Here is a 27,990-nt window from a genome sequence, read left to right as displayed (position 1 = left end):
AATTAATAGTCTGTAATGTAAGAATGAGTATGTAAGGGAAGGGAGGAAGTCAAACTGGGGCAAAGGGAGTCTTCAGTGGCATTTGTTTACTATGCAGCAGTCCTTGTTAGGTACTAGGTATGCTTTTTTTTTGGCCATCGCCCTTTTAGGACCGCTTCTCAGGTTCCAGGGGGTCATGTTAAGCAAGGATACGAATGAACAGATGAATAGAAAAAAATGAATTTAAAAATGTTTAGGCTGTAACCTGCTTCAAATGTGCCAGGACCGTATGGCCCCTATTGAGAATGGCGTGTCTATAAGAATAGCATAATTCTGTAGCATCTATAGGTGAAAAATGCACAGATACAGAAACATGTGACTGTTTTTCCTTCATGTTTCATTTGTGTGTGGGATCTTGTTTTTGGAATGGTTTATTCTCAAAATACTTAAACCCTGACACAAATGTCTTAATGTATCCAGTGATAAATGTTGATTGTAATTGTACTGTACAGACAATGAAGAGTTTTCAAAATGAACTTTAAAAAAAAAAAATTGCACTAAAGTCTAGGGTGACTTGTCAATTTTTTGTTATTCTGTGTTAATAGTTACGCTAAAAATGGAATAGGAGCACCTTTTATGGGGACCCTTGCAGAGTGTAAGTATGTTTTTATTTTGAATGGATTATAACAGGGGTCTCCAAAAATTTGACCATGAGGGACAAACTGGATATTTTCAACATTTTGAGGGCCGAAGGAACAGGTATGTGTGCATGTGCGCACACAGCCCTCCCCTCCGCCCACACACATGCGCACACAACCCCCTGCACAGACACCTCCCCCCCCACATGTGCATGAGCTGAAGGGAACAGGCTAGATAAAATGGCCCGTGGCCCGCAGGCTGTAGTTTGGAGACCCCTGGATTGTAAGTATAAACAAGGGCCTGAGAAGCTCGTTGTACAAATATTAGTATATTCCGTATACTGGCTGAATCTGCTGGAGAACCACAACTGATTTAATTATGGAATGCAGGCCAGGATCCTGTTGAAATAATCACGTGTGATGTTAAACACACAAGTAGTTTGCTCCATATGGTAACTGTTTGCACAATTAGCATTCCATACATGGATATTTCAATAGGATTCTGCCCAGTTTTTAAGCTCAACGCCAAGCTTGTTCTTCATGGACTTGCTTTTCCTGTCTGCGACTGACAGAGTTTATTAGTTAAAAATATTATGTTTGTTCCAAATAGTGCCAACAATGCAGTCCTTTGTGAGTCTACTTAGAAATAAGCCCCACTATGTGCAGTGCATAGGGCTTGGTCTACATAAGCAATTACAAATGATTGCTGTAATATGTTAAGACATTACTCAAATTCATTTTCCTGTAAGTGGAGGGAGCGGGGCTTAATAGATTGACTTCATCTGTTACTAGAGCCTGTCAGTCAGATGCAGTTCAGTCCACACCCCCAGCCCCCCTTTTACTGGTAACTGCCCTCCTACCAATTCCTGACTTTCCTTTTATGGTCTGCTGCCAAACTGCTGGGATTGTTCAAAGGGTTACATGGCAGTAGGGCAAAAGAATCATTTTTCCAAAATTCTCCATACACATGCAAACATATACACATGCAATGGAAACATTGTAGGCTGCTGGAGTTAGTTTAAGTTTTTTGATTTTATAGCTGTTTTTATCATTGTGTGTGTGCATGCGTATGCAGAGGTCACCTAACACTAAATTAATGTAAGCATTGCAATGATCAGGTGATCTAGCACTAGATTTAATAGTTTGTTTTTTAAAAATAAACAAAAAATACTTTGTGGCAACTAGAGAGAGAAATTATGAGCAAGAGTGGCTATCCCAAAACATCACACCCCAACTTACTGTGTCACCAGAAAGCCATCGAAAGTCATGCCCCTTCCTATCCTTTTGTAGAATGAAACAAATGGTCACACAGGCAGAACATTGTTCACATTGCTGTGGTTAGAAAAAAAGTTGACGCTCTCAGGAGCAAAGAAAAAAAGTCGAGATTGGAAAGAGTTAAAAAAGAGGCTAGTCTACATTGACCTTGCATTGTGTGATAATTGGAAAATACTTCAAATTCACCCATGCCAATTGCAGAGTATTTTCCAGTGTAGTTGCATGCTCAGTTGTAGAGTAGTGACGTGGGGATAAGAGTGTCTGTATGCTTATGATGAAAGAACAGGATAACCTCAAGCACTAGTTCAGCCCAGGAATCTGTTTTGGGAGAAGAACTGTTCTGTTTGTCTCTTCTCACATACACTCACTTCTGTCCCCCCTTCCTAGTGTTCTTTGTTACAGTGGCCCAAGTTAGGGCTTTCCACAAAAAAGAGTTATACGAGTCTTTTCTAGTTGTTCTAGAGGAATTTCCTTTAGATTCATGCATTCCTCTGCTTACTTTCTTTTAGCAAAAGCTTGTTAAAATTTGGCTGTTCCAATTGAAGACGTCATGTCAGGAATCCATTTTCTTAAATGGATTAAAACTTTCTTTTAACTTTTTTCCTAGCACACTGTATGGAATCTGTTACTCAGCATATGGTTCAGAGCTGGAGAAAAACTCTGCACTATTGCAAAACTAAATTATGGGCACTTTGTATTTCCAGGAGATTGCAGTGATTTGTGAAAAGAACAGCCTGCACAAGCACTCTTGTGCTGAAACTGCTGTTTCATCACAACTGTACCTCCAGCCCGAGTTGCTGATAAAATATTTTGCCCCCAGCTATTAGGACTGTGGCCTAGGGGGTTTCAACTTCAGAGATCCAGATTTTTGTCTTCCTCTTATTTATCTCTTTCCCTGCTTTTCCTGATAAAGAGTTCAGAAGAACTCAGAAGGCTTATCCATTGTATCATGATGCTTTGTTGATCATAATGGCAATATTACCCAACTCTAGACTTCAAGATATTTTTCCCTTGCAAACTACTAGATCTTATTTTATTATGCTTGTGCAGCAAGCAAATGTAAGATGTGCCTAACATTACTGGGATTCTCTTGTAAGATGCACCATTTTTAAAACAAATATGTGCTTTCCTGAAAATATGCACAGCACAGGACAGATTCATTCCTTGTGAGAGAGAAGGTTTCGTTCCTCCACATTTCAGCAATACTTCTGTTGTTTTTGTAATATTCTTTGTGGTGCTAGTGGGACTGCTTGAAAAATGTATTTTCCAAAGGCCCAAATCCAGTTGCTCATCCCAGTTAGAATAGACCCATTGAATTGCTGAAAGGTGAGCCAACACTTATATAAATCCCACTGATTCAATACATCTATGGCTGGGACTACCAGTTGCCTCTAGACCAAAGATTAGGCCCTCCTACAAACTTTTCCTCCAGCTACAGGACTAACCTTCCCTTTTTCGTTTGATCAGTGCAGTAGCAGCATCAATAGAGCTGTAGTCTAACAATGCACAACCTCCAAATTAAGGGTTCCGTATAGCACAACAAGGACCTATGAGTGATACCTCCCTGATCCCTGCCACTTGATTCTTCCCCTGCCACTCCCTCTCAATTCATACAGATTTCTCTTTGGCACTAGAGAATGGGGACAAAGAAAAGGCTTTCTTGCTCGCTTCCAGCAAGGAGAGAGGATCACTGAAAACAAAACCCCTCCAGAAAGGATGTTCTGCAGATGAGCAGCTCAGAAATTTGCCTGTAACTCTAAGAAGAAGCCATGTGTACAGGAGTAGCAATACTGGGGCACCAAGGGACAAAACAGTATTAAGTTTGAACGTAGCAAAAGTATTGGAAAGGAACTGATTTAGTGGCTTACTACAGCTGATTATATTGAAGAAGTTACAACAGGGATACTAATTTCACTTACGCATGCTTGATGAACCAGTGCCTTTTACAAGGCACGTTTGTACAGTAATTGTTGTTCGTAATGCCATAATTCATATAATTTATTTGTGTCAACACTCTTGTTCTTCCTGTTTAGTGTGTGACATAATCTCTCAGATGCAGATGCTGTACCTACTGCTGAGTTTGTGTATGGGATGGACACTAGGCAAAATGAAGAAATCTCAGAGCAAACCTCTCCAGTGGGATTCTACTCCAACATCCACTGCCATTGCGGTCATTGTGGTTGTGACACAGGTCTGTTCTAGCACTGCACAGTCTATTTACTGCAGATGTGGTAGACCGATAATTAGCAGGAGCGAATATAAAAAAACCCACCTTGTTCTTAATGATCTTGTTGAAAAGAAGCGACATGCTGTGCGGGCTGCATCCCTGTTCCTTGATCTGCCTTTTGGCTGACCAGGAGCACCTCTGTCTTCTCTGGATTAAGTTTAAGTTTATTCACCCTCCAGTCCATTACTGACACCAGAAAGTGATCTAGAGCCAAAATAGTTTCCTCAGATTTAAATGGAAAGGAAAGAGAGGCAGTTAACAAGAATGTATCTTTGGAGAGACATAACCTGAGAACTGTAAAAATATTTTACCTACTACACTGTGTATTAGGATATATAGAATGATTAATAAGTCCATTTGTACAGAAGCCTGTAGAATCTCATAATACTGAGAGCATAATAAAATAACTGATGAACCCTATTTACAAAACTTTTTTTTAAAAAGTGTATGGATATATTGTCTTGAAATGTCAAAATTAGAATTTACAATCTCTATTCCATAATAAGATCTTTGATCTATACTATATTTTAAATTAAAACCATCATCACATTTTTAAAAAAAAATTATCACAACACTGGTAGAAAAGATAGAATTGTTACAGTTCCAAAGAGTGTCCACACATGAATGTAATATGCTGGTGAAATATTAACTAATGCTTCAGCTTGTAGTATTTTAAAGATTTGATGAGCGCCTGTATAAAAGATTCTCCGTGTAGTAAAATGTATCTGTGGGTAACAGAAAGAGGTGTCTTAAAGAGGGCATACATTGGTCAGCTATGTTATATGAGTGAACATTCAGCATTCAAACTAACTGTAGCTCTCAATGAGTTCCCTTTTTGAAAACTTCATGGTGAAAAGTGTGTCTAATCTAGTGTATGTATATAAGCAGCACCCATTATGAGAATGAACTGCTCATGCTACTTTGTTCAGTCATGATCTTTTTAAAAATACAATTAAAGTACAAAGGGTATATCTATATATCAGTATATAATGCATTATTCAATATTTCTGTGGGAAGATTTCTTTTCCATAACTTGTTATACACATAGATCAGAGATGCTGTAAGATTCTGATAGCATTAGTCCAAAACAGTAACTTTTTCAACTCTCAGTTCTAACTGTGCATGTGTAATTAAACATTAATGATGTAACCTGCCACTCGGCTCAGGCACAGTTATTTAAGGCAAACAGACTTTGCTCACATTAGTCCAAAATACAGTGGAACCTCTACTTACGAACTTAATCCGTCCCAGAAGATGTTTGTTAGTTGAAATGTTCGTAAGTAGAATCTCCATTTCCCATAGGAATGCATTGAAAACCGATTACAGTGGTGCCTCGCTTAACGGGTGCCCCGTTTAACGACAAATCCGCATACTGATGCGGATTTTGGGATCGCAAAAGCGATCGCATTGCGATGTTGCTTATGGGGAAAAATTGCTGCGATGGCGGCGATCGAGGTGGCAGGGGACCCCCAGGAAGCCTCCGAAGGTGGCAATAGTGGCAGTGCGGGACCCCCGGGAGGCTGAGCCTCTCTTTTCCTAACCATTGGGCAAAAGCCTCTTCGCCACCAACCGTTAGCAAATTTCAATTTTCCGCCCTTTTCCCCTGCCTTTTTTCGTTCGTATCTTGAACCTCTGTTTGCAAGTAGAAGCAAAATTTTGCTAATGCCTCTGTTCGTAAGTTGGATCGTTCATAGGTAGGGACGTTTGTAAGTATTGGTTCCACTGTAGTGTCTAAAGGACAGGAAATGTGAATCAAACTTCTGGCCACATTGATTCTTAAAAGGTACCACATCTTTTTGCCTAAAATCTGGTTTATTGGAAACATTTATTGAATGAGTTCTACTCCCCACTCCCTCCTGTTTTCCTTTAGGTCAGCAGTGTATGGCCATCATGTTTGTGTTGTATATGTAGGCATTAGCTTCATTCTAAATATGTTGCTTGTGTTTTGCAGAGTATTTTACTAATTTGGGAGCAGTTTGAAGATACTGAACATCACAATTATCACTCTCACCAAAGTGTAGCAGGTGGACTGCTCATTGGCTTGAGAATTTGCCTAGCTTTGTCATTAGGCTGTGGCCTTTATCAAATAATTCGAACTGAGAGAAGTACACTGAAAAGAGAATTCTATATCACCTTCACCAAGGTATGCAAATTGGATGGACTGTTAATATAGTTTTTTGGGGTATATATCTGCTAGAATCCAGAAGGAAAATGTGAGTTTAACTGTGCTCCTAGGCATATTTACTAAGTTAAGTCACATTGCGTTCAATGAGGCTTCCAGGTAAAGTCTGTCTCACATCTTAGCCCTAATGAATATGATGATGATTACATTGAAACACGTTCCAATTTCCAATCAAAATTTAACTGAGAAAGGTTTTCAGAGATGTAGCTATATTAGTCTGTTTCAGCATGTATAATAATAATAATAATAATAATAATAATAATAATAATAATAATAATAATAATAATAATAATAATAATAATAATAATAATAATAATAATAATAATAATAAAAGCCACAAATCCAAACAGGAGTATTGTGACACTTCAAAGACTGACAAATTTATTTTGTGGATTAACCATGAAAGATGGCAACAAAATAAATTTGTTAAAGTGCTGTAACACTTTTATTTATATATTTTTTTCATGTTTGCTGAATAGAGTGGGGGGTGTTTTTATTTTGTTTTTACATCAAATCCTTCATACTTGTCTATTGCCCAGAACAAAAAAGTGATTGGTATATTACAGAACATTGCAGTTTGGCATGTGATATCAACAGGAAACGTGAACAATCTACTAATTTGGTTTTTAGACAGGAATAGTTAACACCTGGTGTGGTTTTTCTCTTTCAGGGCTCTGTTGTGTGGTTTTTGTGTCAACCAGGTCTTGTAGCCATATCTCTAATGTTTAGAGATTATCAGCGAGAAAAGGTTTGTATATACAATATAAGCAACATACTTTTTAGTATTTTGTATTGTTTACAAAATGATTTCTAAACATGTACAATATTTATTGCACACATATGCACTTCTCAGGTACAGATGTCTCCTAGAACAGCTTACAAAGATCACTAATAAAGGTTACTATCTATAAAATAAAGTATAAAATACTCATTTCTTAATACTCTTCAAAATGTTGGTGTAGATATCGCTCAGTCTTTATCTGCAGCCATAGAAAGGGGAAGAAATGAGGCATACTAAAGAAAAAATCAAAAATATTAAAAATGCAAATATAGAAAGCTGATTTTAAAAAATCTTCCAAAGCAGCAAGATGTAGCAAATCATTACATCTAAATTTGACCCATATTTCACCTGTCCTGGCTCTCTTGCACTGGCAGCCAGTATGCTTCCAGGCCAAATTCAAGGTATTGACTCTAACTTATAAAACCCTTTACGTTTTAAGACCTTGCTAACTGTCAAAGTGTCCCTCCCTCAGGTCATCTTCCCGTCACACCCACACCTCCCAGTGTGTAATGTTGCAGGTGGCCATTCCAAAAGAGGCCCGGAAGGCTTCAACCAGAAACCGGGCCTTTTCGGTAGTGACCACTCAGCTCTGGAACTCTCTTCCTGTGGAGGTGCAACTGGCCCCCACCCTCCTGAGCTTCTGCAAGCAAATTAAAAGTTGGCTTTTTATCCAGGTCTTCCCAGGCACCACCCTTTTGTAAAATTATGCTGGCCCGTTGTCTGCCATCCAATGTCCCTGACTGTTGATTTTATGGGTGGGTAGGGTTTTGTTTGTTTTCTTTTAATATGTTTTATATGGTTTTAATATTTTAGCTGTATGATTTATAATATTTGGAAGTTGCCCAGAGTAGTGGCATGCTCACTAAATCAGCGGGGTATAAAATAATAATAATAATAATAATAATAATAATAATAATAATAATAATAATAATAATAATAATAATAATAATAATAATAATAATAATAATAATAATACAGTGGAACCTCTACTTACGAACTTAATCCGTCCCAGAAGATGTTCGGTAGTTGAAATGTTCGTAAGTAGAAGCACCATTTCCAATACGAATGCATTGAAAACCGATTAACCCGTACTGGCCGAAGAAAAAAATACCAAAAAAGAAAGAAAGAAAAGAAAAGAAACACAGCAACCCCCCGCTGGGACTGCAAAAAAATAAATAAATAAATCCAGAAATAAACATTGGAACAAGTCCCACGCTGGGACTGAAAAAAAAACCACCCGAAAACAAAACAACACAGAAACATAACCCCCCCAGCCCAAACCTACCCTCCAAAACCCACCAAGGACAACTTTTTAAAAAAAGGAGCATCTTACCAGTCCAAAGCCAGCCAGGGGGAGCCCTGGTAGACCAGGCCCGGTCTACCCCAGGAAAGCCTGCGTCGGGGTGGGGAAGCCCTGGGAGGCCTCCAAGGGCGGCAATCGTGGTGGCAGGGGACCCCCGGGAGGTCTCCGATGGCAGCAATCAAGGCAGCGTGGGACCCCCCGGGAGGCCTCCAAAGGCAGTGATTAAGTGGCGGGGGACCCTGGGAGGTCTCTGAAGGTGGCAATTGCGGCAGCAGGGGACCCCCGGGAGGCTGAGCTTCCCTTTTCCTAACTGTTGGGGCGAAAACCTCTTCGCCACCAACGGTTAGCAAATTTAAATTTCCCGCTCTTTTCCTCTGCCTTTTTTCGTTCGTATCTTGAAGTTCCATATGCAAGTAGAAGCAAAATTTGGCGAACAGAGCTCTTCATAAGTAGGAACGTTTGTAAGCAGAGGTTCCACCGTAAAACTGCAACCGCTATTGAATTATTTGCACACCAGGCATCTTCATTTTGTAGCTAGAAGGAGATATAGATTTTATGACTTCCCTGTATTTATTGAGGTAAGAGAAGAGCTAATGATTTGGCATGGAGCCTATCTCATTGAGAAGCCATTTTCTCTCTCAGATGGGATACTTTGGGGAAGTTGTGATCAACTGTGCACATCACGCACACACCCCTGCCCATGGAGGGGAACACTGTATACCACTTTCTGAAAGGAACCTTCCACCTCTGCTATACCCCTCAAGATCAGAGTTGAAAGGGGGTTTTGTCTGTGGTTGCTGAGCCATTTTCTCTGTGGTTATTGGGAACTTCCATGATCCTATTCATGAAAACTGGGTGCCATAATAAATCTGTTGGTCTTTTTTGGCATCATAAACTTGTTCTAGTGGCTGAAGCACACTAATGTGGCTTGTTATTAGCCCTCTGCAAGTTGTACATAATGTAAGAAAAAAAGTACCTTGGGGGAGAGAAAAATACAGTGTGAAGGGTCTATGATGGTAATCGCCAAAAAAAGAGAGCAGAAAATCAAATGTTCAAAAATAAAGGACATATTTTAATGGTTGCAGGCTAATATAGTCAAACCTTGTCTCGCTGTAATTAGTGATCAATTCACTTATCCCATTGATTGTAGCGGAGTTATGAAAAATATAGTCTGGATCCAACCTGTTTTTTTTTTTTTATGTGAAGGACTGTGAATTGTTACATCAGACCTACATTTTAGACTGCACAAAGCTGTAAAGCTGTTGTTTTAAGAGACTTGTTAATCAGTTAACTTTCTAAATTTGCACTCCTGATTGTTTATAGTAAATTGGATTGTGCCATTAAAAATGCTGTTCTTTTAAAGTGCTTTTTTCTCCTTTTCCATCCTCACCCCCTTATCCCCCCCCAGATTATTACCATAGGTGTCATACTCTGCCAGTTGCTGTCCATGGTTCTTCTATACCGACTCTTTCTTTCTCACAGTCTTTACTGGGAAGTATCTTCTCTCTCTGCAGTGACGTTGCCTCTAACTGTAGCATCTGGACATAAAAGTCGGCATCATTTCTGAGATGTGTTTAGGAGATTCATTGACAAATGTGCAATAGAGACTTCGAAGCTGCAGCTATTTTCAGCATTTGTCCATTAGTTGATTATTTTTTCTGGAAGAGCTAAAGAATTACAATGCAATATTCCAATATGTCTGGGTCATACCAAGCATAGGAATTAAGTGAATTTTCATCAACAACAAGAACGAAGATAGTGACAGGCATATACACGGTGATTCTTACTGTTTTGAATGAAGACAAAGCAAGTTGTTAGACTCAATATATTCACTCCAGAACTGCCTCAGAGGTTACACTGATTGTGCAGGATAGTCTTGCTATTAAAACAATAGGTTGGCTAAAAGTCTCATTGAAATATGTGTACAAAAGTTAAACGGGGCTTGGAAATTATATTAGATCCAGAAAACCAGTGTATAATGTTTACAGTGAACTATAGTTCTCATTCTATATAATTTTTTAATATATAAAAAAGCACTTTCTTGCCTTGAGGTTTGGATATGGTTCGAATTTTAGCTTTATCGCCAGTTGCTTTTTTACATTCCGTGGCTAGATCCAGTGCTAGTTCCAGCTAGAAGAGGTGCATTGAAATCATTAGGGCTTGTGTTACCCATGATTAAGTCATCTCAATGGGTCTGTTCTAGTAGGCAGTACCAATGGATATAGCCTATACCGTGTGGCAAAATGTTCCAAGAGAATAAGAGAAATGGGCTAACAACTACAGAGCTGTTGTTGCTATTCTTCCTAAAGTAATTAATCCAGAGATGTCACCGCAAGGCTCCCTCAATTGGTTATCTTCATCAAAGCCCGAAGATCACATCAAAGGGTTTGAGAATCTATTAGACACCATCTTAGCTAGCCTTGGCCAACTTCCTCAACAACCTCAGAAAAGACAGGCTCCGGCCATATGTCCTAGGTTAGACAAGGAATGTCTTGCCCTGAAGCATGACATGAGAAGGATCTACAATAACTACAGATCCTCAAGGGCCTCCAAGCTCCCTTCTCAATATTTCGAGTTGGAAAACCACCTCAGAATAGCCATTAAGAAGCTACACCATCGCTCTATAATGGACCGCTGGTCTCATTTAGCTCAGGCTATCAACTCAGGTAGCAACAAAAAATTCTGGGAGGTGGTTTCAGGTTCTTTTATTTTTAATAAGAACTCACAGGACCTCCCCTATATACCAGCTGGGACTTGGGAACAGCATTTCTTGGCCATTCTTTACGACAGCTGCAAGCCCACACTGCCAACCGACTCGCTCCCACCTAGTGATATTCCGGAATGGGCCCCAGTCACAACTAGTGAAATAACAAAACTTATAGGACACCTTAGATCTGGTAAGGCTCCGGGCCCCGATGCCCTTCCTCCGGAACTGCTCAAGGCCTACCCCGACTGGTGGGCGCCTGTGCTTGCTACTTTATTTACTACCGTTAATCGATCTGGTATTATGCCTAGGTCTTGGACTCAAGCCATAGTGATTCCCATTTATAAGAAGGGTGATAAGAAATCCCCTGCAAATTACAGACCAATTAGCCTTCTCGCTATCACTGGGAAGATGTACGCCAGTTATCTACTCTACAAATTACAAGACTGGCTATTAGATCAAGATATTCTGGGACCTGAACAAGCGGGTTTTAAGGCAGGAAAGTCTACATTAGACCACTGCCTGATTTTATCCCATCTGATTTCTAAATATACCTCTCAGCGCAATACTCGCTTGTATGCAGCCTTCCTAGATCTAAAAGGGGCCTTTGATTCCATCGATAGAGATATCCTATGGCTAAAGCTCGCCAGGCTGGGTATTGATAGGAGGCTCCTCTTCTTAATCCAAAAACTCCATGAGGGCTCTACATGTCGCATAAAAACGTCGATGCTGGGGGCCCTTTCCAATCAGATCTTTTCCAACAGAGGAGTGAAGCAAGGCTGCGTTCTGGCACCAACTCTGTTCAATCTATTTATCAATGACCTCGCCCCACTCCTACATAATATCAATGGTCATAGCCCCAAATTGGGCCATATACAGATTCCGGTTCTATTATATGCGGACGACATGGTTATCCTCTCCCGCACAAGGGTTGGCCTAAAGCGGTTAGTTATCGGTTGCTATGACTATCTGATACGCAATAATCTCCAGTTAAACTTTGAGAAATCTAAAATTATAGCTTTTGGCAAAGCTTGGAAATCCTTCTCGTGGTCTTTCAATGGCAACCATATTCAGCAGGTTAGAGAGTTTAAGTACCTGGGTGTCTTTTTTCATTATCGACACTCCTGGACAACTCACCAACGGGCAGCGATTAAGTCTGCTAAGCTCTCGGCACAGGCTATTTTACGTTTCCACCATACGTGGGGCCACTCTTACATCCCTGCTGCGCTGCAGATTTTCGATGCCAAATCAGTTACACAGCTTCTATATGGTGTGCCCATCTGGATGTCTGCATTACACAGTTCTGTGGAAAGAGTCCAATCCACATTTCTGTATAAAATCTTTGGTCTTCCCCACTGTGTGCCCTATGCTGCTCTATGCCTTGAAGGTGGCCAGCACAAGATCGAGACTCAGGCCTGGCTCAGATTCTTGAAATATTGGATTAAAATCTGTTTCTTTTCACCCAAGGACATCTTATTCCAAGCGCTTTTGGCAGATAGTCTGTTCCCAAAAGGCCTTGCCCTATTTCTTAAGAAAATCAAGACCCTGGGGCTGTCACCAGACTTACTGGGCTCAATACCCCCCTCCAGGGTGTTTCCAACAATCAAAAAAAGGGTTTTGGATATAGAGGGGCAATCTCTGCACAGCGCTGCCCAAAGAGTCTGCTCTCCACTCCACTTTCAGTTGCCCCTCAGCTATGGCTGTAGACCGAGCTATCTCTATCACTTAGAACAGCCACAAGAACGATGGGCTTTTACCCTTGCCAGATGCAATATAGTACCCTCGAACATAGTGCAGGGCAGGTACAAGGGTTTACCAATAGAACTGAGACTTTGCCCGTGTGGTCAGGGAGTGGTTGAATCCCTGCAGCACATGCTATTTTACTGTATTCTGTACAAGGATATTCGCCTGTCCCATCTGTGCGCTTTTCTCTCCTCCCATTCCGGATGGGATGATATGAGGAAAATGCAGCATCTTCTAAGTGGCAATATTAAGGAACTTACCCTGTCAACTGCCAGATACGTATATGCCATCATGCAGAGACGTCGTAGCACGGTCTCGCAGAATGAAGAGCCCTAAATATGCTCTTGGCTGGCCCTTCCTACCCGTTACCCAGTGAACATTTTAGTTGTATGTTATTGTATTTGTCTGTTTTACTGTACTCAGTATGCCAATAAAGGTTTCTGACTGACTGACTGACTGGCTATTCTTCCTAAATTGTAACATTAAGAATAAAAAAAAAAAAAACAGAGAGAGAGAGACTTGTGTTTCCTAAACAGAGGAAGGGAAAATGGAATGTATGATGCAGCACTAGAATTTAATCCTGATATAATTCATTACTCCTACATTGAGGATTCAATCTAATTAAGCCATATTCACAGATTAAATTAACAGAAGCATTTCAAATAAATGTTAGTTTCAATCATCAACTACTCATGAATTCCTGCCCAAGGATACTTAATCAGGATTAAATTTTCTCTGAATAATTGAAAAACAAAATACTCGCTGGATTTGTTATAATCCATGTTGGCAGTGGCTTCTAAGTAGTTGCTGTCTCCCACCCATGTAGGAGACCCACATTTTCGAAGGATGTCTAGCATTCAGACTGCCATTGTAAATATATACTTTTATTGAAGTGCCTATTTATTGTTCAAGATTTAGATTGTGCGGACAATTTTTGCTATATAAATAAACATTCCTGTTCAGTATGTGACTCTTCATTTCAGTATGTGGGCATATTTTGAAATTGTAGTTGTAGCCTTCATTTTAAAGGCTAAAGTGAACCTAGTTTTAAAATAGGCTGCAGGGTGTTTTTTTTTTTTTTCATTTACAGATAGAGGACTGCTTATGCTGTTTTTGTACCGTCATCAGAAGCAGGCATGAAAGCTGGTTGATTCATGCTTATTTGCTCTTCCTGCTTGCTCCAAGGCAATAGTCATTCTCACTGTGTTGATCCAATTGCTGAAAGAAAGGCGAAAGAGGGGATGCAAAAACTCCTGCTACCCAGTTATCCTACCTTCCCTCTCTACTCCCCTTTAAATCAGGACTAGCACCAGTGGGAGTACAACTATCGTAGACTTATCCTCAAAGAACTTGCTGTAGGAAAGAAAGAAAAAAACCTCAAGGGAGCCTGAGGCTATAGTCTTGCCACTGTGCAAGCTTGAACATAATTTTAGGAATGCAGCCTTAAAAAATTACAGACAACCAGGTCTTCAAAAATGCTGCTCCAACAGAAGCGCTTCTGAAGTTAATAAGTCTTGCAGTTGAGAAGTGCTTTGCAAATCAGTCCCAGCATTTCATTTCATTTTATAGGTAATGCAGATATTTGTCTGTGAGTGGCGAATGGCAACATGACAGAATCCTTCCTTAATAAGCTCACTGGTAGCTTCTTGTAATTCGGGGCAAGAAAGCAGGTTGAGGCTGGGAACAAACTGAAATAGTATAATTTCACACCATCAGCAGAATGGTTGCAAAATTAATTTTTGCATTTTTCCGTTAACCACATCAAAATGTTGTTGGTTAAGTTATATTTATATCTGTTCTCATACTTGGAGATGAGCATGGTTCATTTTATCAGCCAAGCCTGTTTGGTGCTTCCAAGCCCCGCCTCCTCTGGTGGGTGCCTACTCAGAGGCAGTGGCCTGGCTTCCCGCTCCACCTCCCTCAGGTGCTGCCTCTAAGTGGGTGCCCCCTGGAGGAGGCAGGGCTTTGAAGTGCCAAACACCTGTTTGGCCGATGAACAAGCTGGCACGAACCACTGAACCAGCAGTTCATGCCAATCTCTAAAGTTCTTTACAATGTGGTCCTGAGATAACAACGAGATAAGTCGTTATGAGACAAAGCTTGGCACCACACTTAACGGAAGTTCCTGTTGGGATAGCCTGTACCGTGTCTAGTCCTATATGATGGAATCAGGTTCTGTTTCTGCAGCCTAAAGGTGTGGTCACAGTGTTTTCACTTCCACATGCCACCACACATTTGGTTGCTCCTTGCCTGGTTGACTTTAGCCAAAACAATCTGACTGGATAAGTCCTGGGTGTGGCAAATATGTTACTGTGGGAGGTGACTCTTACGGTGTAAGATATTATTAAGGCTGGTTTGGCCATTGCCATAAGTGAGGTGGTTGCCTCAGATATTATAGCGCTTGGGAGCAGTGGCAGATCCATCACACTCTTGCTGTGCCTGACTTGGTAACTTCTGCTGACTGTCTCCCTGACATGCTAGGAAATTGTTTTTTCGTACACACCTCGCTCTACCACCTTGGCCCTGATGATGGTTGAGGCCAAGCGTTATTCAGCTCACCAACTGAAATGTAGCCACAGTATGGAGGCAGGCAGCAGTTAGAAGAACGGTGTTGCCACTGTCCTCCCTTGAGTGTTTCACTTTCTTCAGGCAGCAGGCAATTGAACCAGCACCAGTGACTCGCCCTTTAGAAGCCCACCCTGAACCCTATAACATTTTATAACTACGTATAACTAGCTCACACATAAGCTTATTTAAAGGATAAGTTTTCAAGAAATGTCTTGTGGGCAATTTCAGCTATTCAAGGATACTGTATTGTCTTGTCCATTTCAGTCAAGCTGAGACCTAGTTCTGTGACTGAATGGGCCGTGTTTGTCCTGGTGGGTGACCTTTACTGACAGAAGAAGAGAAAGAGTGACACACTGTTGCTTTTACTAAATGTCTCCTGGCTTTTGATACCATTGACGGGTGTCTTTTTGGACCAGCCACGAGATGAGTATTGGAGGCACTGCTTTTCAGTGGTTCCTGATCTCTCTGCAGAGTTGGTTTCACAGAATAGCATTGTTGGGATGCTCATCAGGCCCCTGACATTTGGGGGTCAAAATCCTGGGGTGTAAGTTATATCTGTGCAAGAGTGATGATGTTACCAATAGGGAGATATTTTCGGGAATTTAAAAATTCTTCTGTCCCACAGCTTGTCTGATTTGTGTGTAATAAGTCTCATAACATACAAGCCATGGATATCCTAGGATTTTGGCGGAGGGGGGGCTCTTAAACTACTGAAAATCTCCCCTTGCCAGTAATGTCCCAGTTCTTGTACAGGCAGGATTTCGTGCAAGAGAACTTAGGGCATGATGTGAAGGGCCGCACTAATCCAGGCATTGCAATCAAGTGCAATATTCAGGTTTCAATTTGATACATTTTTGGAAAAGTAGTAAAGAAAATATGCTCCCCTTGCCAGAAGCACCCCACTGCATTCATTCATCCTTACTTAATCTTAGAAACACAGTTTCTCTTTTAATATAATTAGCAGTCCTGATAAGACAGCATGAAGTTCAAATGTGCATCCTTTGAGAGAAAGGACAGAATGGCTCCTTCCTTACCAGCCATAGAAATTCCATTGGCATCCAATGAGCAGCTTAAAGGAGTCACAGAACCTATGGCTCTTTTCTTGCATCTTTACACACAGAATGCTTCTACTGGGGAAGACTGGTTGAAAACCAACGGATCCTCAATACTGGGTGCCCCAGTAATAGAGTGGAAGGGGTATGCTGGGTAGCCAAGTTGAAATCTAGCTCTACTGTGCTGACTCAGGTTAATGGAAGCTGAAGATGTACATTTGGGAATACAGTAACTGCCTTAAATGCAGCTGGCCTGCAATCTCCAAACTTCCTTCCTCTATAAGGTAGCCGACCACCATACATCCTGCTGATGAAGCTTGTATGCAGAGATGTTTCCTTGCACAGAGATCCTTGTAAATACAGAGTGGCAAATGAAGTGTGTTTACCCCAGACTGTATTATTGCTCTCATATAGTCTAAGTCAATGTTGTTGTCTACATAAAACAATTATTGCTCAAAGTCGTGACTAGGTGACAAATGAACAGATTTTTTCAAAGCCTTATAAATGGAATATACAAAAAAAAAAACCTGCTGACATGAATGAATTCAGAAACATTAACTGAACGGATTTCCCAAGTAATTTGGCCATTATAGCACCAGAAGTAATCTGATTGCATTCTTTGCTGGACTCTATTACTAGGTCGTACTATTTCCTCAAACTAAATGGTTATTGCAGGGCACAATTTAGTCCTCTTAGCACTTCACCAAACAAAATATTTAAATATGCTGGCCGTTATTGATAGCTATTTTGCATCACTACTTCACCTCTTTGTGGCTCTAATAATTTCTTAACCATGTACATATTTGACAGTGCTCCATGATTTCTGCACAAGGACTAAATCCTGATTTTGCTCAAAGTGTGTAAATAACACTGGATAAACTATCCAGATTCAGTGGGATTAGTAGTCAAATAGTCAGTGGGAGGAGGAGAGGTGTGCTTAAGGACTCCATGCAACACCTTAGTTCTTCCAGTGACTAAGAAGAGAAGAATGAGGTCTGCAAAGCAAATAATATACACAATGTATATTTACTTAATTTTATTACATTTGTGCCAAAAAGCCACACCTTTTGTAAGCATAGAATACCTACAAAAAGGAAACTTCAAATTCAGCACATTGAAATAGCTGGGCCCATGTTGCATCCCTGTTTCACATGCTTCATGCATCATGTAGCAAATTTCCCCCACTACCATAATCAACCAGTCTAAGCTGGACTGGACTGGAGGAATGCCAAGCCGGAATTAAGATTGCCAGAAGAAATATCAGATATGCAGATGATACCACTCTGATGGCAGAAAGTGAGGAGGAATTAAAGAACCTCTTAATGAGGGTGAAAAAGGAGAGCGCAAAAATGGTCTGAAGCTCAACATAAAAAAACTAAGACCATGGCCACTGGTCCCATCATCTCCTGGCAGGGGAAGAGATGGAGGCAGTGACAGATTTCTTTCTTGGGCTCCATGATCACTGCAGATGGTGAGAGCAGCCACGAAATTAAAAGTCAACTGCTTCTTGGGAGGAAAGCGATGACAAACTAAACAGCATCTTAAAAAGCAGAGACATCACCTTCCTGACAAAGGTCACATGGTCAAAGCTATGGGTTTTCCAATAGTGATGTATGGAAGGGAGAGCTGGGCTATAAAGAAGGCTGACCACCAAAGAATTGATGATTTTGAATTGTGGTGCTGGAGGAGACTCTTGAGAGTCCCCTGGACTGCAAGGAGAACAAACCTATCCATTTTGAAGGAAATCAACCCTGAGTGCTCACTGGAAGGACAGATCCTGAAGTTGAGGCTTCAATATTTTGGCCATCTCATGAGAAGAGAAGACTCCCTGGAAAAGACTCTGATGTTGGGAAAACGTGAAGGCAAGAGGAGAAGGGGATGACAGAGGACAAGATGGTTGGACAGTGTCGTTGAAGCTACCAACATGAATTTGACCAAACTCCAGGAGGCAGTGAAAGACAGGAGGGCTGGCGTGCTCTGGTCCATGGGGTCACGAAGAGTCGAACATGACTTAACAGCTAATCAGCAACAACACCATAATCAGCACAATAATCTATGAGAAAATTAGTGCGTATAATCCAGTTCATAAAAAGTACCAGAAAAAGACAGCCAACTTGAATCAGGTGTGGAAAGCTAGCATCACTTGACTAACTAACAAACAGCTTGCAATTTGTGCAATATACAATTTTGGCACTTCCAATGGCAACAGTCTAGAAATGCTTCGAAAAAAACACTGAATTAGTTCAAATTGTTCACCTCTTCCTAATCTTCATTTTTTAGCTTTCAATTTCCTTTAATTACCAGCACAGCATCCCTCAGTGGAAATAAGCCCATATAGTTAAACTGTCTGAAAAACTTTGTGTGTTTGTAAGCAGGGGAGAGAAGGTACTGCATATAGTTTCTCCTGCTCACTCTCTCCTGCTCCCCCCTTATATACGGGTATACCTAAATATGCCATAATTGACATGACAGTTGTATTTAAATGTATGAACTAGACTGATTTGAAGCATTAAGCTAGCCAATCTGAAGTGTACACAAACCACTACTTAATACAAACAAAATGGTGGAAAGGTTGATCTCAGCAGGCTTTCTGAATCTTATTTTCCCACTTCAGGATAAAGTATTGAAGAGTGTGCTTAGGCTGGCTAATGAGTATTTCACGGTACACTAAGAACACTCACCAGGGAAAACTATGCAAACAGGCAGTCTCGGGAGGCCATCCATTGACTTGTTTGATGTGGTAGGCAGAGCTGAAAAGAGCAGGCTGGGTAGTAAGTCATTTGATAAACACCACTTGGGCATGTGATCCTCTTTAAGACAATTGAGTTATGAATTTCAGTCCGTAAGATGAAAACATACAGTTGAGTCAAAGGTGGATCAATATTTACAAAGGACCTCTTATTCAGTTCCTTCAGCACAAACCTTTGCTTCAGGCTGGAACTTGCAAAACAGCGTTCAAGCATACAAGAGGGAATGTTTTCATTTAAAACACACTCACACACAGACACACATTTTCCTCAAATTATGAATACCTTAAACTGTGTTGTAAAAGCAGGGGGGGGGGGAGAGAGCTGCTTGGAAGCATACCAGTTTCATTTGCATTTAGGCACTGCAATAAATTAAAATAGATTAGATTTTAGAAAGAAAAAGAAAAATTGGCAAGTGATTAGTCAGTTACATGATTTTACTGCTTTGGGTATTTTGAAACTAACAAAAATGGGAAAGATATCTTTTACTTTGAATAGTGCCTGCTGCACACAGGCGGCAACCAATTTTTCTGAAACACAGGAGGTTTTCTACTAAGTGTATACTGAAGGTGCTGCTCAAAGCTCAAATATGTATTTGAGTGATAGGCTCTGAGAGCTACACAAGAGTAGTGGGGGTCAGTGGGTGGCTGCTAAATAAAAACATTCAAATAAAATGGCAGTAAAATAAGGGTATGAGAATGACCAGATATAATCTAAAAGGCAGTTAGCAAAAGCAGGAATGAAAACTTTTTGGTGGCTTATTTTTATGCAAAGTAAAAAAAATTCTGAAACAGCCATGCTTCCGATTTTCTCGGGAATTCCAGGCATATACAGATGTATAATAACACTCTTATGTATCTAATTTGCATCTGTATGTATAAGCACATAGGCAGAGACACAGATACAGATGGATCTCACTACACCGCTAATTGGAGTTACCTTTTCCAGGGTTTTCTATTTTCCAGGTACAGACCATTCTCGGTGAGCTAACATATGTTGACGGCATCTACCAAGTCAGTGAGGAGTTACATTTCCCAAATGCATCTATTTGTCCTGAGATGCCAGCAAATTATAAGTGGCTTTAGAAATACCCACACTTTTTGCATATTTCAGTCTGCAGGACTTACACTGCTGGTCATGAAGCAGATAATGTACCAGCCCAACAATCTGAGTACAGATGAACTTGTGGAGATATCCTTTCTGTGTTGGCTTCCCTGGTCATTTTAAAGGGGCAAATCATTCTGTTTATGCCTGTTCCTTTGTGCTCTACCCACCAGTTAAAATGAATGGAAGCAGCCTACATATGAAGAAGGTTCAGGCACGCACAATCCAAAGACACAATCCAAAGAACTTTAATTGTATCCAAATCTTATATTAATCAATAGGTGCTTTTATTTATTTCTAATTCTAATTTTATTTCTAATTGTATTTATTACTTATTCATGGAATCAGTATCGACTGATTCATTTATTCATGGTCTAAAAATATTAAAAGGAAAATCCTGGAAATATATACTTTTACAGATGCAGTTATCAGAACTGGCCATTAAAGGGAGACAGAGACCATGCATGTTGTATAGCATTTGCTAGAAAAAATTTTTCCACAATGTCATTACCAGAACTGGCCACTAGGAGCCAGAGACTGTTCTATGTATGGTGTTTGTTATTGAAATAGCATTTGCTATCATGCATGTTTTTCTGCATTGGAACCAATCCCCCACGGATACAAGGGTCCTACTGTATTTCGATTTATTCCTCTTTTTCTTGTTCCTTTGGGTGTCATCATGGCTACCTTGATTTTGGATGCAGCAAGCAGCTTTGCATACTGATGGTGCATTGCATTCTAACCTGCCTTCAGATTCTTCAGCCAACCCAGTTGGTTTACCTTGAATAATCAGCTGTAACAAGTTACACTTTTTGTTTCTCAGGACATGTTCCAAATATTCTACCTTTCAGCATTTTATGGCTCCCTGATCTTTAATTTTAACTTTTAACTTGCTTGACTTTCTAAAAAGTTTCCACAACTATATATAAACCTACACCACTGCAGCTTCATGTTTGTATTGGTTACTTTTTGTTGCTCTATTTTGCTGTGTCTGCTGCCCAGACTAGTAGCTTTGCAGGATAAAAATGTAAACAAACAAACAAATATTATTATTATTGATTACTGTTATTGTTTTACCTTTCTGTTTTATCATAGATTTTATTCAATTTTTTTTTCATTTATGCCATGTTGGATATTTGTCAGAATGATGACCCTTAACATTGATACGTGTGTAAATAGAAGTTCAACAGAATTAAATGATAATGTCTTCTCTTTTACAAATCACTCAGTATTGATGATGTAGATACTGTGGATTGTCTCCAGAATTAGAGTCTCTGCAGTAGTCTCTGGAGGATCCATGGCAGATGATTTAAAAAACAAAACAAAATTCGGCTGATTAGGCCTGGGGCTAAGGCTATTGCATGCTGTCTTAAGCTCCACAAAGCCAAGACACTAGAAGCTAAGACTTATGCCTTGAAAAATGTCACCCAATCCCACCTCTGCACCATGTGTCATCACCCCAGTTCATAGCTAGAAATGGCCAAAACTAAGCACTGGAGATGCATTGTGTTTGCTTGTCAGTGCAAGATGAGCTCAGCCACATTTGAAAGGAGGAGGCAAAAATGCCCTGTGTGACTTCAGAAAAACAGGTGGAACTGCAGGATCTGCTATAAAATGATTTGGCCTTTTCCTGTCAGTTGCTGATGTTGAGCTCTGCAGAAACTGCTCACATAGCCCAGCTAAAGCAGCTCTGGATTCTGCTGGACAGCTCCCCTGCTGATCCAAGCGACTTGGTTCCTGGTTTGATTGCTGATGAACACTTGTCTACTCCAAAGCGGACAGCAAAGTGGAATTGGACCATCAACAGAGAAATATAGAAGCCCTACTACCACTTTCCAACATCACCGGGAAACATCTGTAGTCCATTCATACAATGCATTGTAATGGAAACTTGGTGGAAGTAGGCAAAATTTCTTGCAAAAGTGGACCTTTATTGCAAAACCAATTAACTAGTTGCAGGAGCTGTTGTTTCACTCAGGTGAGTGACTACCCCTTTCTTAGAAAATGAGATTTACTCTCCATTCAGAGTCAATAGATAGAGGCATTAATACACTTATAGCATTTTACTGTTTCTGCTGTCTTGAAAAGTCTACAGAAATAACCATGTTCGTCTATGCAAGCATATTCAGACAAAAATAAAGGAAGAAGCAAAAATGCAGTGGCACCGTAAAGACTGTTATATAAATAGTCTTATTCACAAATGGCCCAAAGTCTGTTGCTTGACACAGTAAATTGCACTAAAGTAAACCCACTGGATCAATGGAGATTTGGTGAGTCAGCTCATCCATTAGTTCCATTGATTTGGCCTTAACTGTGACTTAATTTTACCATAGTAAGTAACAATTGAATTATGCCCATATGAACCAATGGAAATAATGGAGGACTTGACTCACCAAATACCCACTGATTCAGTCCCCCTGTTTTAGTGAGATTTGCTATAATAAGCAACAGGATTTGGGCCATTGAAATATACCAGCCTTGAAGGTGTCACTACATTTTTGATTTTGTTTCTCTTTTGTCTTGTAAAGTCTACTGACAATCAATTGGATGGATGGACAGACAGACAAGCTGTCAAGCGACTATTTGAAGAACACAACTGAATCACTAGACAGGTTGGCAACTGCAGTTTGTTTAAAGAAACATAACATTGCACATCTGCTTCTGCACAATATCAGATGATGTCAGCACATGCATCATAAACAAAAGTATATGTTTGCCTCTTATATCAGCAATACATGCTTATTACAGACATCACTTCTCAGCCTTTTGGCTAAAATCAAGCGTAGTGTTACAGACGTGCTTATTACAGACATACTTATTATATTGGACAAGAAGGAGTAACCACTTGTTATGGCAATCAGCTACTGTGCATACTATTAATTCCTTGTGTTGGGCAAGATAAGTTTTCATGTAAGACATTACATTGGGATGCTTTCTGCATTTGCTTAGGACTCTTGGCATTCTGGAAGCCTGAAAGTTGTTTTTCTCATCCCTGGCTGGCTGGAATGTACATTGCGTTTTAATGGAACTCTGGGTTGCACTGGAGACACAAACCATTTCTTTTAGAAGTTGGAACCATTTATTATAATGCACAGAGACCTGAAGTCTCCAAGTATGTTACCATCTCAAACAGCAACAACATGATCAATAGGGGGTGGGGTAGGGAGCCCTTTCAAAGCATTGCTGATATGTTAACAGCAATTATTTAAAAAATAGGAAAACTTTCTCTTCTTTCTCTCTACAGGTAGTGGGAAGGAACTTTTCCATTTTTCAGGTGTTTTAAGCAAAAGGACAGCTTAAGCCATTGACGTTGCTTCAATATCAGTGATCACACAGACTCTCACATCATTATGGAGGAATCCTGGCCCGCTGTTCTTTACAACGTTGCTTCAGTTCATTGAAGTTTGTGGACATTTGTTTATGCACAGTTCTCTGAAGGTCCTGCTGCAGCATTTCAATCAGGTTGAGGTCTGGACTTTGGCTGGGCCATTGCAACAACTTAATTCCTTTCTTTTTCAGACATTCTGTTGTAGATTTGCTGGTGTGCTTGGGATCATTGTCCTGTTGCATGGCCCAGTTTTGGTCACACTTTAACTGTTGGACAGATGGTCTCACATTGAACTCAAGAATACTTTTGTATATAGAGGTTGACTCGATGACTTCAAGGTGCCCTGGTCCTGAGGCTGCAAAACAAGCCCAAATCATCACCTTTCCACTACTGGGCTTGACAGTATGATGCGTTTGTGCTGATATGTTGTGTTTTGTTTGTTTTTTTGCCAAAAGTGGGACTGTGCATTATGGCCAAACATTTCCACTTTGGTCTTGTCTGTTCAAGGATCATTGTTCCAGAAGTCATGTGGTTTGTCCAGATGCAACTTTACAAACCGAAGCCATACTGCCATGTTCTTTTTAGAGAGAAGAGGCTTTCTCCTAGCAACCCTTCCAAGCAAACCATACTTGTTCAGTCTTTTTCTAATTGTACTATCATGAACTTCACATGTTAACTGAGGTTTGTGGAATCTGAGGTGTAACTCTTGGGGATTTTGGAAGATTCTCTGAGCATTGCATGGTCTGACCTTGGGGTGAATTTTCTTGAATGTCCACTCCTGAGAAGATTGGCAATTGTATTGAATGTTTTCCACTTGTGAATAATGTTCTTCACTGTAGAATGATGAACTTTAAATGTTTTGGAAATTGCCTTCTAACCCTTCCCAGATTTATGGGCAGCAACAATTGCTTCTCTATCATTGCTGATGTGTTTTCTCCTTGGCATTGTGTTAACACACACCTGAATACCAGCAAACTGCTAAAACCTGAGCTTTATAGTGGTGGTCACACTTGCTGATAATCTGTTACTCAAGGGCATTTGGTTAGCAGCACCTGGCTGCTACTTAGCCTATGAATCCATATGGAAGCAGTAAGGGTGTTACTTACACATGGCTTCTCCATTTTGGCTTTATTTTTGTTAAATAAATCATGACACATTGTAATATGCCATTGTGTTGCTGTTCATCTGAGGTTGTATTTACCTAATTTTCAGGCCTGCTAAGGACAACATTATTTTTATTATGTCCTGATACATAAAACCACAGAATTCAAAGAAGGTGTACTTTCTTTTTCACATGAATGTAAGTGTTAGCTTATTGTGGGATTTACAACATGAAATGATTCACTGTGTCTGCTAACAAAGAGACTTTATGTATTTCTATCTGTGAATGTTCTTCCCATCATGTTGCTGACAAGGTGTGGAGGCATATTTATAAATAGGGTACATACCTCTACACTTGCATATTCATGCAGAGTAAGAATGTTTAAAACCCCAAATTTGACTGCTACTATTACTGTTCCCAGTGTAGTGGATAGAGTGGCAGACTAGGGCTGTGGACAACAGGGTTTCCACTTGGCCATGGAAATTATTGGGGTGTGGAACTGATAAAACCAATCCTTAAAGAGCTTCCACTTACCATTAAAGTCCTGTTAGCGCTTGACAGTACCAAACACACACATACCTGGAAAACCCCAAAAAGAGTTGCCGTAAGTCAGAACTATGATTATTTTGTGAATGTATTCTTGTATATGAGCATGCATAGAAGGACAAGCATGTTGGGTAGTCAGTTGTCGCCTCCTGTTAAGAAGTAGCCCTGTCATGCTTGCCTAGAGCAGATTACAGGCTGAAAAACAGTCCTCATCCCTGGGCTGTAAAATACATATAATTCACAACTTATTTTAACACATTTGAAAGAGGAGTAACAGAACAATAGATTGAAATAAAGTGAGTCAGTTCAATCAGTTTATAATTAGAAATGGAAGTGATGTAGCGTTAACGCAAAGGGAGCAACCCACCTTTACACCTTGGAATCACATGGGTCTGGACAGGGCAAAGCAAGATAACATAATAAGGAGTCTAAGGACATACTGTATTATTATTTTTAGATTATCCAGTGACTGCAAGAATGCAGCATCTCACCTATGCTTGGAATCACATATGAAATGTACAACTAATTCCTCTGTCAGAGACAGAGAGAGTTTGAATGGTTCCCATGTACACCACTAAACATGCTTTAGAGCAGTTCACTTCCCAGTAGCTAGTTCAATACTTGCAGTGTTTTTTTTTAAGTCGAGTTCAATCATATGATTACACAAAACATACTACCTCATTCTTGGTAATGTTTAAAACAGTTCTTCAATTGGCATTTTTGGTCTGAAATATATCACCCGCCAACATTTTGTACACTTCAGTCAATATAGCTCTTGTGGTCTATTTAGTATTGCAAAACATTTACTTGGTGTCTCATGCGAAAATGATCATGGAACAGCAATACCTGATTAGAGATATCATTTCAGCCAGTCATTCACTGCATGTCTTGCACAAATGTCAGCCTCAGTTCCTTATCAAAAGAATGAACAGATTAATGAACTCTCACACCAATTTGCTGTGAGAATGAGTAAGAACAATTCAGTCAGCCTCAATCTTAGAATAAGTTAAATATTTGTTTTTTGGTTTGTCTTTCTTTCTTTCTTTCTTTCTTTCTTTCTTTCTTTCTGTTCAGTCACATGAGCTCAGGGGTGGATCCTTCAACAGGAAAAAAAGACTAGCGATGTAGTTCCTTGCATCATAAAAAAGATCCTAACATGCATTTTCTCACCTTAATAGATTTCTGAGCAAAAGAGAACACAAAAATGTACTTTATCTGATATCAGTGCTGTACAACTGTTTAAAATATCGCATTTTGTATCTATTTTCATATATATATAATGTGGACACATTTTAAATGCAGTGTGTGGTCATATTGTGCTCTAATAAGAGTCCCACCCCTGCCAGCACTGTATAACCAGAATTTTGCAGTCATATAATTTATGTACTTCCAATGTCTCAGGAAATACCACTAGGGGGATTGTTAAACCATTCTGTACATGAGGAAGAAAACCTCAATTGAATGTCTGGAAATGACTTTTAACCCTCCCCCTCCCTCCCCATCGGTCATTAGCCAACTCCAAGCAAGCGCATCCTAAGAGCTCTCAAACGCAGCCTTTGTAAGCAAATTCTTCTCTCCCCCCCCCCCCCTTCCAGTACAATCTGTGTTTGGCCGAAGCCCTTTCGTCTTTTTAATTGCATTCGTGTAGCCTTTGAAACAGCAGCAACTTCTCCTCCAGTACCTGCTTCTCAGAGCTAAGAGCCTGAGAGGAACCGACAGAAACCTGGACCATCTCCCTGATCTTGTAGTTTGGGAACCGCCGCCGGTTGGCTCAGCCTCCCCTTTGCATCGCCCACCGCTTTGATATCTGGAGGCAAAAGGCAGGAGATAAGAGTGGGGGGGGGGGTGAGGGTGGAATTGATGATGGGGAAGATGAATCCATCATGAAGTCATTCTCTCCTTATCCCCCCCCCCTCCGCCACCCTTTTAGCGTTTTTTTGTAAAGGGCCAGAAGAAAGATGCCGTATCTAGAAAGTTTTATTCCTTTAAGTGGAGGTAATTAAATAAGCATCGGTTTCAAAATAAAAAAGAGAACATGCGGGCAGCCCTTCGAGTCCCGTTTAAACGAGTCGCTCCGGTTTCAAGCCGATTCTGAAGGGCGCTCTCCTCCCATTGCAGGAAATCTACCCAAAAGCAATAGTTCCGTGAGAATAATCAAGAGAAATCCAGGATGGCTTTTAATATAAATCGAAAATATTCCACTGGAAGTTGAGGAAATTCACAGAGATGATTTTGAGAGTTCAGACACATGAAAGGGAGATAGAAAGAATCCAAGTGGTTTCAGGCAGATATATGGGGAAAGGGGGGCAGAGAATCTGGAGGGGGGACCCCAAGGTATTAGGAAAAACATGCGTGTTTTCCTGCCAAAAGAAGGATGTCAAATTCTTTTCTTTCTCTTTTTCTTTCTAAAGGCACGCTGAAAGGAAAATTCTTCACAGAATCTTAAAGAACTTTTTGACACAACAGCTGCAAAATCTATTTTCTAAACAAAGATTTATACATATTTATATGAGCTTAATCCCGATTTTTTTAAAAAAAAATAAATCATTCTCAGAACTGCAGAGGTAAACTATATGTAAATACCTCAAGTAATAGGCTTGTAGTGCAAATCACATCATTTTATCTTCAATTTTGCATTCGTTTTTCTGGCTTAAAGGTGCATCAGAGATATGCATTTTAGCATATTCAGAACACGGGGCGTGAAATTAAAT

At 40.1% G+C, this 27,990-nt stretch overlaps 1 protein-coding gene and 1 long non-coding RNA gene across 3 annotated transcripts in view; one reads left to right on the top strand and one right to left on the bottom strand.

Annotated features, from left to right (window-relative positions):
• The window catches only part of GPR180 (G protein-coupled receptor 180), a 24,646-nt gene extending 10,849 nt beyond the window's left edge, over window positions 1-13,797 (top strand). The window contains exons 5-9 of one of the 2 annotated variants that reach the window (XM_020783544.3): window positions 585-634; window positions 3,926-4,083; window positions 6,071-6,262; window positions 6,972-7,049; window positions 9,794-13,797. In XM_020783544.3, the coding sequence (XP_020639203.3) occupies window positions 585-634; window positions 3,926-4,083; window positions 6,071-6,262; window positions 6,972-7,049; window positions 9,794-9,952 (637 nt within the window). In that variant the 3' untranslated portion in view covers window positions 9,953-13,797. Of the gene's footprint in view, window positions 1-584; window positions 635-3,925; window positions 4,084-6,070; window positions 6,263-6,971; window positions 7,050-9,027; window positions 9,748-9,793 lie in introns of those variants that run through there. The other variant, XM_020783545.3, reaches the window with a different exon arrangement.
• On the bottom strand, window positions 13,292-27,990 carry LOC140705458 (uncharacterized). The gene is made up of 2 exons (XR_013543798.1): window positions 27,863-27,990; window positions 13,292-27,086 (listed from the first exon to the last, which is right to left on the bottom strand). It is a non-coding gene; the product is annotated as an uncharacterized LOC140705458 (long non-coding RNA).

Source organism: Pogona vitticeps, chromosome 3 (assembly GCF_051106095.1).
Source record: "Pogona vitticeps strain Pit_001003342236 chromosome 3, PviZW2.1, whole genome shotgun sequence".
Lineage (NCBI taxonomy): Eukaryota > Metazoa > Chordata > Lepidosauria > Squamata > Agamidae > Pogona > Pogona vitticeps.
The sequence above is the reverse complement of the archived record's forward strand: the minus strand, read 5'-3'. Positions and strand labels throughout refer to the sequence as shown.